Source organism: Mastigoproctus giganteus, chromosome 11, assembly GCF_048544385.1.
Source record: "Mastigoproctus giganteus isolate SK-2022 chromosome 11, ASM4854438v1, whole genome shotgun sequence".
Taxonomy (NCBI): domain Eukaryota; kingdom Metazoa; phylum Arthropoda; class Arachnida; order Uropygi; family Thelyphonidae; genus Mastigoproctus; species Mastigoproctus giganteus.
In genome coordinates, this window is record NC_143585.1 from 59,895,318 (window position 1) to 59,907,748 (window position 12,431).

Below are 12,431 nucleotides of genomic sequence, written 5' to 3' on the forward strand. Positions count from 1 at the left end.
CTCCCGAACATGCTGATGTAGAAAACAGTCATCCAATAAATTCACAAAAGCTTTGCTAGTGTGTGAGTGACCAACCCACAAATTCCAGTCAATATCTGGGAAATTAAAATCCCCCATTATAAGACTCTCTGATTTACTGGCCCACTCTATTTCCCTATACAGTTTCTTATTATACTCATCAGAGTCATTAGGCCTATAGCACACTCCTACTCTCAATTTTGATCTCCCAATGACACTGCACTGTCCAGTAATATCGACTGGCTTCACTTCCTTGAATTTTATGTGTTTCTTAACTAAAAGCATAACCCTTCCTCCCTTCCTATCCTGTCTTTCCTTCCTGTATACATTGTACTCCCCAAATTACAGATCTGTGTGACACCACGTCTCTGATATCCCAAAAATATCTGCCTTTGATGTTCTGAGCAATACCTCAAATTCATCAAATTTATTTACCAAATGCCTACCATTGGTGTACATGCAAGTATACATGCACCTGTTCCTATTCTTAGCTACCCTAACACAACCATGTGTTTACTTGTACCGCAATGACTCCCAGCAGTCTCTGAAATACCCTGCATTTTGTTTTCCAGGCTGCTGCTCATTCCAATAGAAGCAGTGCAAGAATCACTTTCACCTCTGCGAGTGGCTACTGTTAATCTATTAGTCCTTGTATCCCCCCAAGCTAGCAATTTTCCGACCCATCTAACACTGCCTCAATAGCATCAGGAAATATTCTTGCACCCTTTCTATTTAAGTGTATCTCATCCCTGTAGAAGCAGTCTCTCCTGTTAACAAGTACAGATCAGTCTGAAAAAAATTCTACCCCTTGAGCCTGTACAATCTTTCCAGGGCCGAATTGATCAACAAGGCTCTCATCATATACTCTCTCCTATCCTGTCTGGGCAGAATTGCAGACACTTTCAAATTCACGTATACCCTAATTCACGGCTTTTTTTCCAACAGTGACCAGTACTTGTTAAGTAATTCTGCTGGTCTTCTCCTACTCTTAATATCATTAGTGCCAACATGTACAACAATATCGCCTTTTTTGCCCTTAAAAGATGATATCCGCTCTGCAACGACATCAACCTTTGCCCCTGGGTGAAGTAGGGAACAGGACATACCCTGGTCCTGTTCCACCTATCCTTTTTACATAGCATGTTCCCCATTTCCCTGACGATAGTCACCAACAACTACTAGTTCCTTTGGGACCAGCGCATTCTGCCTTGGGTGTTGCCGCTGTATTGTGTGATGATCAAGTGCAAGCTCTGATGTGGGCAGCTGAGAGCTTGATGGGTCCATCAATTTAGATCCTACAAGGGCATCCACCCTGTCTTTCAAGCTCTCATATAGCTCCATAACAACACTGAGTTGTTGCCTCATTTCCTCACACTCCTTACATCATGCGTGCACACGCACACACACACACACACACAGACATCCCCCTTGGCAATATCATGTCCCGTACCTGATTGCTCCACAAACATCAAGCAAGCAGTGCATTTTAAAAGGCTGTGGTTCAGAGGGCAACTGCCCCCCCTCAGTTCTCCCCTGAGCCAGAGCATTCCATTTTGCTTGACCCTTTTGCTTTGTTGCTCTGGTCTGAGTCATGATTTCGATTCAATTTCAATTACAGTACAAAATTATAACCGTAAACTTGTATCCCAATGCACTTGTAACACTATATGTCTATATATATTTTTTCAGTATCAAGTATTATCTTCGAGTTTCTTTATATAACTTCTGTATCAAGTTATGTATTAATTATGTTACGTTTGTAAAATCTAAGTTGTTATACGTATTTAGTTAAAAAGTACAATTTAATTGACAATGAAGTTCAACAAGATTAATAAATTTTACTGATTAATTGATAATATTATATGCTATACTAAGCTAACGCTATCTAGTTCGGGCTATAACATTGTATTGTATAATAATGGTGGCAAGTTACGAACGGTAAATCTACGGACATTTAAGTATTAATTAACTTCCAAAATCTCGCTGTCTCAATTTAGAATAAACCAAGGATCTTGACTAGGTCTATAAGATACTTATTGAAAATAATTTAATATAACAATTAGCCAATAAAGCGGCTAAATATAGCAAAAAGCTTCTCCTTTGCCAGCTCTGCAAAATTTGTAAAACACATGGATTGGATAACTTTTCCAATACTAAGTAATAACCTAAAAAATCTCTATCTAAGTTAAAATTTAAAATTTATGATACTTAGAATTAAATTAAAATTTAATTCTAAGTATCGTAACTGGGAATATAAAGTTACTCTAGAAAATAAGTTAATTATGCCAATTTAAGCCAACTTAAGTTAATAAAACAGAAAAACTTCTCTATTTTCCTGAGCTGTAAATACTTCGCCTGCACAAGGCTACTCTTGTTCCGAATCCTAGCTAATTAAAGACATAATTACTGTTAATGGTAAAGAGAAATGCTTTTGCAAGGGTGACTACAGGGGTCTCAGACAGTTTTTAAATACTGTTCAATCATACCAACTGATGATCTTACCAATTGAATATTCTAAATTAGAAGTATTCAGGGAAGTAATTACTGATATTACCAGGCTTTTCATATCAACAAAGAAATACAGTTCAAGGCATAGACCTAAATGGATGTCATAAGAACTAGTAGGAAAATTGGATTAATGGGCTAAGAAATGGCAGTTGAAGTTTAACATTAACAAATAAAAGGTACTGCATATGGGTAGCAGTAACCTCAGAGTAGCTTATCAACTGTGTGCTACTACATTGAGGATAGTGGAGAATGAAAGAGACTCTCTGGGCAATGTAGACATGCTGTCAGGACAGTTCACACTGTTTTGTCAATGATAAACAGAAACTTTGCTGTTAGTGATAAGGAGGTGATTATCCTTTTGTATAAGGCCATGGTTAGGCTGCATCTTGAGTACTATTTGCAGGTCTGGCGGCTTCACTTTAGGAAGGATGTAGATCTGCTGGAACAGGTGCAGAGAAGGCAACCAGATTGCTGAAGGGAACAAAAGGGCACTCTTATCTAGAAAGGCTTCATTTCTGCAAATTGCAGTGTGTCGAGTCTAGACACTTTCCGGGAGCTCTGACAGATGTTTAAAGCCTTGAATGGACTGAGTAAGCTAAATGTTAATGGCATTCTTTCACTTGCTGAGACTACACACTTGAGGGAGTATAAATTCAAGTTGAAGCTGGTTGCAGGATAGATGTGTGTAAATTTGCCTTTAGCCAGTGGGTGGTTGATTGTTGGAGCCAGCTTTCATCTGTTTTTGTGGAAGTGGATGGGTTAAATAAATTCAAGGAAGAACTGGACAAATTCTTGGAGGGTACAGATGGGCAAACCTTTTTTTTTTTTTTTTTTGGCTGATGCTATATAAGCTTGCTTTCTTGCATCATTTGCCATTACTACTACTACCTATGTCTGTTGACTCATCAGACAAAAAATCTCAGACAAACAACTTCAATATCTGTGACATGTCTACAAGTAGTATCATTAGAATCACGATATTTATCAATTCCACTTTCAGCCTCTTTGTCTATTATTGTTTTTACTATTATTTTACAGGCAGGCATTATTCGGTTTTCAGCAATAGTGCAACTTTTCATTTTTGTGCAATTGATTTGCCGACTGAATAGCTTGCTTCTTGAGCTTATTACTGATACTTTCTTCTCAAAACCTTTACATTGTTTGCCTTATGAATCTAAAAGTCATTGAAAATAATCAACTTTGACAAGTGGCTGCTAGTAATGAAATGTCAACTTGGCTAGTGCCATAGCTGTGTTTGTTGGTTTTGTTTTGAAAATAATGCACAATGGAATGGGGAAATTTTCATCTCCAGCCCCTATAAAATGGCCAAGTAGTTTTCATTATAAAGGAAAATATTTGTAATATCAGCTACTTCTCTTCATTCCTTATTTGTATATGGTTTGTTTGTTGTTGTTGTTGTTGTTTGTTATTTGGTTTTTAGGAGCATTAGCAACTAAGGCCATATTGCTCCTGGGATATGCGGTGGTCATTCCCTGACCTTTCCACACCCTCCATATTTGGTGGTCACAGGCTCGAACCCCGGTCTAATCAAGAAGCGTGTGCTACGCACTGCTTCTCCTGCCCACCTGGCTACAGAGGTGTCATTAGTATTTGGCTCTGATAATTTTGATTCATTTTCACTGTCTTCTCCTTCACTGATGCACCTTCTCATATACTTCAACAGCCATATGAAAATACTGTTACATGCGTGGGATTTTAGATACACAAAAACAACCACAGTTATGTTAAACACTAATAACAAAACTACACAAAGACTACAAACCTACAAAATGTAGTTTACAACCGTAATGCACTAAATGCCACTCATGAAATCATTCCCAAAAATAAATTACTCTGAGTATTCATGTCACCAAAGTATGTTGAACTGCAGTGTCTATTTGAGAATGACATAGTTGTCTTCTCGAACAATCTAATAATAGAAGATCCAGAAAAAGACTAGAATTCTGGGTAGCACTTGTCAAGTTAAAAGGATTATTGGAACTTGATCTGTAAATATGGATAATACCATTTCTAAAAAGAATGTTCATTGGACCCTCTTTTTTTCTGTGGCACAGAGTTTGCCTTTCTGTTACCACTGGTAATAACAGAAAGGTGAAGCAGCCCTGTAACAATACAAAATTAACACAACACAGATACAGTACAACTAAATATAACCTTAAATATGAACTGACCAAAACAAAGCAAAGATGCAGTTGGTAGCACACAGAGATTACTCCAGTATTGAGGATTGCTGAACAAAATTTTCCTTGGATTGATATTTAGAATTTTTCACAGTACTGTATTTTTAAATTTTTATTTATTTATTCCACAATTTCTTGTGGTTCTCTGATTGAGGAACACTGGTATATGATAATTGAAGAGGTATGTTTTTTGTCAGCTAAGAAAAAACATAATGAAGTTATGTACACTTTTTTTTTTGTATTTCTGCAATTTTGGTAGTAGAAATACTAGATAAGATAGTCAAACTTTTCTGTATTTGAATTATTAAAAGTATTAAGATTTTTACTGTTAATGTTCTTTAATTGCTGGATATCAAAGTGATATAAGAAAAAAAAAAAAAAAACTAAAATTTAGCCTATATACTTGAAACTGCTGCTTTTAAAGATCTGTTATGGTTAAAATATTTTTAGGTGTTATCTCGAATATTAGATGGAAGTAGATTTAAGGAGTTTAAGGAAAAGTTTGGTTCTAATCTCATAACTGGCTTTGGTTTCATACATCAGTGAGTATACAGTTATTCTTTACAATTCTTGTATAATGACAAAGAATAAGCTGAATGTTTAAAATGCTTGTTTTTTTTTAAATAGAGTGATGATTTTTTGGGTATTATGTAAAGAGACAACTATGTATTGATAACAAGCAAACACATCACTTGTCAACTCCAGCAATAAAAAAAGCATTGTAATGCCTGCCTTAAGCAAAAATAGTGCCATAGGACCTACTATCTTCATTATTTATTAATATTTTATTATAATTATTTATTAATATAATTAATGCCTACTTACCTTCATTAAATTATAGTCCTCTGCCAGACCTAGAAAACTAATTTAAACCCTTTCTTTGTTTTAAAAATTCCCCTGATATTTGGCTTTTGAGTCCACTTCTTTCAATTTACATAGTTGTCTTACGCCACTTTTTTTCTGTTACCAGGTCCAGTGAGGAATTTAGTCAGCATATTAACAGTCTGCCCGATGTCAGTACTATTTGGTTTGCTGCCATTCTTGATTTTTGTTTGAAGTTTTTTTTTTTTTTTTTTTTTGTAATTTAGATGTTCCTATTTTTATGACAAAATTCTTATTTCTCTGCCATCATTCCCCTAATCTCGAAAACTTTTAGAATCATTCCAGTTCTGAATATTGACAAATCAAAGTCATGATTATCATTCCATTTCAATTTGTTTCTAATTTTAACGATCTAGAGAAAATCCTGTTGAAATCCCTCACTATGCAAACATTTTTTCCCGAAATCTTGGTTGCATTGATTATGGTTTAAGCCAAGGGTTCCCAACCTTTTTTTGCTTGTGTACCCCCCTGAGTCCTAACTTTACGTATGTGGACGCCCATATGAGCATATGTAATATTCCTAAATGAAATATTTATTTGTAGGTTAGTAAAAGCTAATAATTAAACAATTCCAATATAATATAAAAAATGTAAATTACAAATTTTGAAAATTTTAATTGATAAAACTGAAACATATTTTTACTTGTAATGACAGAATTAGTAAAAAAAAAAAATTTTTTTTAAATACTATTTCAAACAACATATATAAATTTATCCTAAGGCTATTAAATAGGATCCCATTAAATAGGCCCTACTAATGAGATCCTTGTGGCTGATGTTTTGATATTAGCATTTTAATATCTGGCTCCAATTTTGTGAGAGTCAGACAAAGATCACCTCTTTTTACTATATCAAGTCAATTACGATTTTTTGTTAACAACTGTATTGCACTACTAAAGCCAGATTCCACAAGATAAGATGATGAGAAAACAATGACATACATTTTAGCTTTCTCCCATAAAAGCGGATATTTACATGCAATGTCACTATTCTTCCATACATCATGCTTTCCTTTTTTGAATAGACTTCGGACTGTCTCATCAGACCGCAATTCAACAAGTTCCTCTTGTAAATTAATTTCAACATCAGCAACATTTACCTCAAATGGAATCAGCACCCAATCTGGGATGTTCAGTTCTAGTAGGTCCTTGAACCGAACTTGCATGTCTTCATAAATTTTTTTTAAATGATCAACATACACAACACAGTCATCATCTTTTAAATCACTGCTATCTGAAGCAAGGTTTGGAAACTGGTGAAATGCACGGCGTGAGATGTTAAGACTGTATAATTTGAGTTTTCCTAGGAATGCATTAATGGCTTCTTTGCTAGATATTAAATCACAATTATGTCCTTGCTGCAGCTTATTAAGAGAATTCAGTTTTTCAAACACATCTGAGAGGTAAAATATGTCTGTTTTCATGGCAACCAACTGTTTTCCAATGATACAATACAATGATAGAAATGATACAATACTGTCCCAAAGGACGACGAAGACAATTGCCTTTAGACAACCATCGCACCTCTGTATGCAGTACAAGACGGTCAAATCCTTCTTCATTTTCATCACAAAGTTTGCGAAAGAGACGATCTTGAAGAGCATTAGCCTTAATGAGGTTGACAGCTTTTATTACAAGAGTTAAGGCTTCATGAAGACGTCCACTCAATCTCTTCGCCACCAGATGTTGGCGGTGAATCACGCAATGTATGCAAAATACTTTTGGCAATGCATTTTTTAAATGAGTGATAAACTCTCTGTACCTACCGACCATGGAAGGAGCGCCACCAGTAGCACAAGCCATTAAATTTTTGAGTGGAATATTTTTTTCTCTAAAATAAGACTGGACTTCCTTAAATATTGTTTCACCTTTAGTATCTGTTTTGAGGAATCTTGCAAAAAGCATTTCCTCTCTGAGTTGATTATCATCCATACATCTTGCATATGCCAATAAAAGTGCTTCATTGCCCATAAAAGTTGATTCATCAAGTTGCATTGCAAACTGTTTCACTCGTAATTGAGCAATAAGTTGATTTTCTACATCTTCAGACATTTCATCAATGCATCTGGATATTGTGTTATTGCTCAAAGGAAGGTTATCGGTAATTTCACGTGCATTTTTGTTGAAATTACAACTGATATCGAAAGTAAGATGACAGTTTCACCAATGCTATGTGGCTTTCCAGATTTTGCTATTATTTTGCTGATTTCATATGATGCTAATAAACCGCTATCTTTATTGCTTGCTTGTTTACTAAAAATCTGATCCAATTTGTTTCTTCCTTGAAAATTGTCTCGTAGTTTTTGGAAATACTCCACTGATTTATTTTTCTTTTCGCTGTGCCTTATCTCCAAATGGTGACGAAGCTTACTTGGCTTCATGCTATCATTAGACAGCACAGTCATACATATAAGACACATTGGTTTTGTGATATTCTCTGGTGATTCAATAAAACCATACGACAGATATTCAGTCAAGTATTGTCTTGTTTTCTTCTTTGCATGAGCCATGGGTAATCTGTAAACAATAATAATATTATTAACCTCAAATATTTAATGTTGGAAATGCTTGTAAATACTAATGGAAATATAGTTCAATAGAACAATAACATTCAATAACACAAATAATAGATTTCACCACGATGATGCCGATTACTCACTATAGAATGAAATGGCTGCTTCTGACTTACTGACTCTTTCTAGATTAGTCGGTGCTTAAATAATGTTTTCTTCTTCGAGAATTTTCTATGGAAAGAAATTTTTTTTTGCATCAACTAAAGAAGGTTCCAGAAAATATGAGTATCTTCTAACTGCGAATTTTTGGACTTTTCTATGACATTAGTTTATTTTATTATTTATTTATTTTTATTTAACAAATTATTTTATTTATAATATTTTTTCATGAACCCCTTAGCTCATGTTATGGACCCCCAAAATACAATTTTTTTCTTGTGGACCCCTCAAAGCTTCTATGAACCCCAGTTGGGAAATGCTTGTTTAAGCAAATACTCTATTCTCCTGTTTGCAACAGTTGATTGCTTGGGTGTATTGTGCTTGGACTGCCATATTTACATGGGAATTTACAGGGAATTTACATGCCATATTTTTTGATGTCATATCATATTTTAATGACATGCATATTTCTTCATTCCTATGGATCTTTCATTCCGTTTTTGGCATATCCAGATCTATTTTAGCTCTTCTAAAGGATCTGAGAGGAACTTTTTTTTTAATTCCAGTAATTAGTCTTGCATGATCTATTGGAGGACCATAGGTATTCCTCAAGGTAGAATTCTTTATTTTTGTCTACTATTCTTTTTCCCTTTTTTTTTTTTATGGAAATACCCTGAGTTTCTTTCCTGTGCTGTGAATAAGTAGTGGGAGTGCTGTAGCTCAGGGGAGAACTGGGTGGGGGGGGGTTGTCCTCCGAATGTTGGCCTTGTGAAATGTACTGCTTCTTTGACCTTTGGAGATCTATCTGGAAGAGGACATGATTTTTTTTTTTTTTTGGCTGGTGCAGCATAAGCCTCAGGCTTCCTTGCACCATAGGGCTAATAATAATAATAATAATAATAAATAATTCCAAGGAGGTGTGTGTGTGTGTGTGTGTGTGTGTGTGTGTGTGTGTGTGTGTGTGTGTGTGTGTGTGTGTGTGTGTGTGTGTGTGTGTGTGTGTGATGTAAAGAGCGCAAGGACCCCAGGGGCTCACATCTGGTGAGTATGGGCTTGGCACACCCAGGGTTCTGAGCTGAATATCATCATTCTTCTCTTCTTGGTGATTCCCTTCTACTTTTGACTCTCTCTCTCTCTCAGGGTAACTTGGGATTTTTTTTTTTTTTTTTTTGGCTAGTGCAGCGTAAGCCCCAGGCTTCCTTGCATCATATAGCTAATAAATAAAAAAAAAAATATATTAACATACATACACACATCATAGCATATCAGACGTTTGTGTACCACACATTATTACATTTAGACCTACTTGAGCTCATATACTCATACTCATGTATCCACTTATATTTATAATTTTTATATTCAGGATACATGATAACATATTTTTATAGTTAGACATAAAATACCTATAGACACATACAATATATATTTATATCTGTAAAAGTGTTACAAGAAGAATGTTATAAATTGTACTGATGCAAGCTCTCAATTATATCCAACAATGCGGTTGTGACTGAGAGCTGAAAACCACATAGACTGCCATTCATAGTTCTTACATACACCAAAGTACAAAACGCACAAGCAGGATGTCTCCATCATGTCAAACAACGTGGATGTGACAGTGAGCTGCAAAATCCCATTGACTGCCATACACACTATCACTCAATGATCTTACATACTCCGAGAATGAAACACCCAGGCAAGAGCTCTCCATCGAGTCCAGCAATCCGGACGTGATAGAGCACTCCAGATAGTCATACATACAACTACTCACAGAATACATACTCATTAAAAAAAAAAAAAACACGGACACTGTGACAAGTATGAACATTCTCATACTCCAGAACTTGAACCATTCATTTCACGAAGTATATACAATGATACATTAATAACGCTGGTCAACAAGTAAAATGTTACGAAAACAAAAATACCCAATCTTGACTAATTTTATGCTACTGAATGCAAAAATCACATAAAACTTTGTTGATTGTCTCTTGTTTTTGAATTACAGTTGGGGGTCTCATTTTAGCAGGTTACTCTACATCAGTGCTTCCCAACCTTTTTCATGCTGGGCACACTTGGAAAATTATAATTTTTGTACAGCACACAGAGATAAACTGGGGCAGATTTTGGGGCTGTCTTTAAGGACTTTGTGAAAAAATTTATTTCGTTTGCATTACCGTATTTCCCCATGTATAAGACGCACCTCTTTTCAAAAAATTTGGGGTCTAAAAACTGGGTGCGTCTTATACAGTGGTTGTAGATTTTTTTTACTTGCATTTCCCGCTTTTTCGCGCTTGTTGTCTTTGTGCTCATTGTTTCGCACTTGTTACCGGTATATTAGGTTACGCTTTGCCACGTTCTGCCCAGAAATGGCTCAGAAAAGATTTTCGTACAGTGCTGAATTCAAGTTAAAAGTGATCCAGTTTGCAAAAGTGAATGGAAATCATGCTGCTGAACATAAGTTTGGTCCTCCTCCAACTGAGAAAACAATCTGAGACTGGCTACGGGAAGAAGAAACCCTACTGAAAACGCCACAGCAGAAGAAGGCCATTAGAGGCAAGTCAGCAAAATGGTGTAATTTAGAGAGGGAATTGAAGATGTAGATTGAGGAGCAAAGGACAATTGGAATTCCAGTGTCTACAAAGATGGTTCAGCATGAGGCAAGAAAAATTGCTGATGAAAAATAAGTTACTGATTTCAAAGGAGGACACAATTGGTGCTTCAGGTTCATGAAACGGAATGGAATAAGCATGCGTACACGCACCAGACTTGCCCAAAAGATGCCTGAAAGCTATGAGCAGAAGGTCCTTGAATTTCATCGTTTTGTCATTCAATGTCGGAAGACACATCAGTTTGAGTTGGGACAGATTTGCAAATATGGACAAAGTCCCCCATTCAATTTGAGGTCCCAAGTAACAGAACTGTTCATAAGAAGGGGGTGAAAACTGTAACTGTGAAGACAAGTGGACAGGAAAAGAGCCATTATACAGTTGTTCTAGTTTGTTGTGCCAACTGAACCAAGCTGCCTCCTATGCTGATTTTCAAATGCAAAACAATGCCAAAAGAAGACATTCCTCGAGGAGTGATTGTCCACATTCATGACAAGGGTTGGATGGATCAGGATGGGATGAAGATCTGGTTTGAGAAAGTTTGGAGCAGGAGACCAGGTGGGCTCTTACGCAAACCTGCCCTGTTGGTGCTTGATCATTTCAGGGCACACATAACAAAAAATACAAAGAAGACTGCTGCAGAGCAAAAAACAAAACTTGCCGTCATACCTGGAAGCTCGACATCCCAGCTCTAACCACTTGATGTCAGCATTAACAAACCCTTCAAAGCTGACATGAGAGACGAATGAAACCAATGGATGAAGTCTTCTGGGGACAATTTGACACCAGCAGGAAGAGTGAAGAAACCAACTATAGGAGAAGTTTCTACCTGGGTGAAAAGATCCTGGGATAATATCAAGATTGAGATCGTTGTCAAGTTATTTAAGAAGTGTGGCATTTCAAATGCCATAGATGGAACTGAGGACGAGGCAATATTTGAGGACAAGCTAATGGATGGGAGTTTTGACAGTGATGAGTTGTATGAATTTTATGATGAATAAAACTTGAGTTCAATAACTTTATGTAATACATTTTGTTTTCAAATTTCGGGCCCCAAAATTAAGGTACGTCTTATACATGGGGAAATACGGTATATTATATATCTAATTATGATAAGATATAAATACTTCTGAAATATAAATATAAATGTGAATACTACAGAAGTAAAAAACTACGAAAATATAAATACTATGGAAGATATTAAATATTTAATACTAAAGTCATACAAAATTTCAAAATAAAGTCTTTTCAATTTTTTTTTTAATGAGAAATTTGAGCTTGCTTCTGTGAATATAACATTTTTATATCAGGTTTTATACTTGAAATGGCACACGTAACTTCTGATTCAGACTTTTTAATGATGATCTTTTTGAATTCTTGATAGTTCACCATCGATGAGAAATTTTGTTTGCACAAATAGGGGGTAGCAAATGGAAGAAGTGTCAATTGCTTTTTCTCCGATTGAAGGAAACTCCTTTCTCACCATTAACAAAAATTCAGATAACTCAATTTCTTTAAGGGTGCAATCATTTCTTAAATCTA

The 12,431-nt window shown here is 35.7% G+C and overlaps 1 protein-coding gene across 1 annotated transcript in view; it reads left to right on the forward strand.

Annotated features, from left to right (window-relative positions):
• LOC150078038 (methylcrotonoyl-CoA carboxylase beta chain, mitochondrial-like) overlaps positions 1–12,431 on the forward strand; it is a 184,729-nt gene that overhangs the window by 138,417 nt on the left and 33,881 nt on the right. Inside the window, exon 8 of the mRNA XM_090384438.1 lies at positions 5,178–5,269. Within this exon, the coding sequence (XP_090240564.1) occupies positions 5,178–5,269 (92 nt within the window). The remainder of the gene's footprint in view (positions 1–5,177; positions 5,270–12,431) is intronic.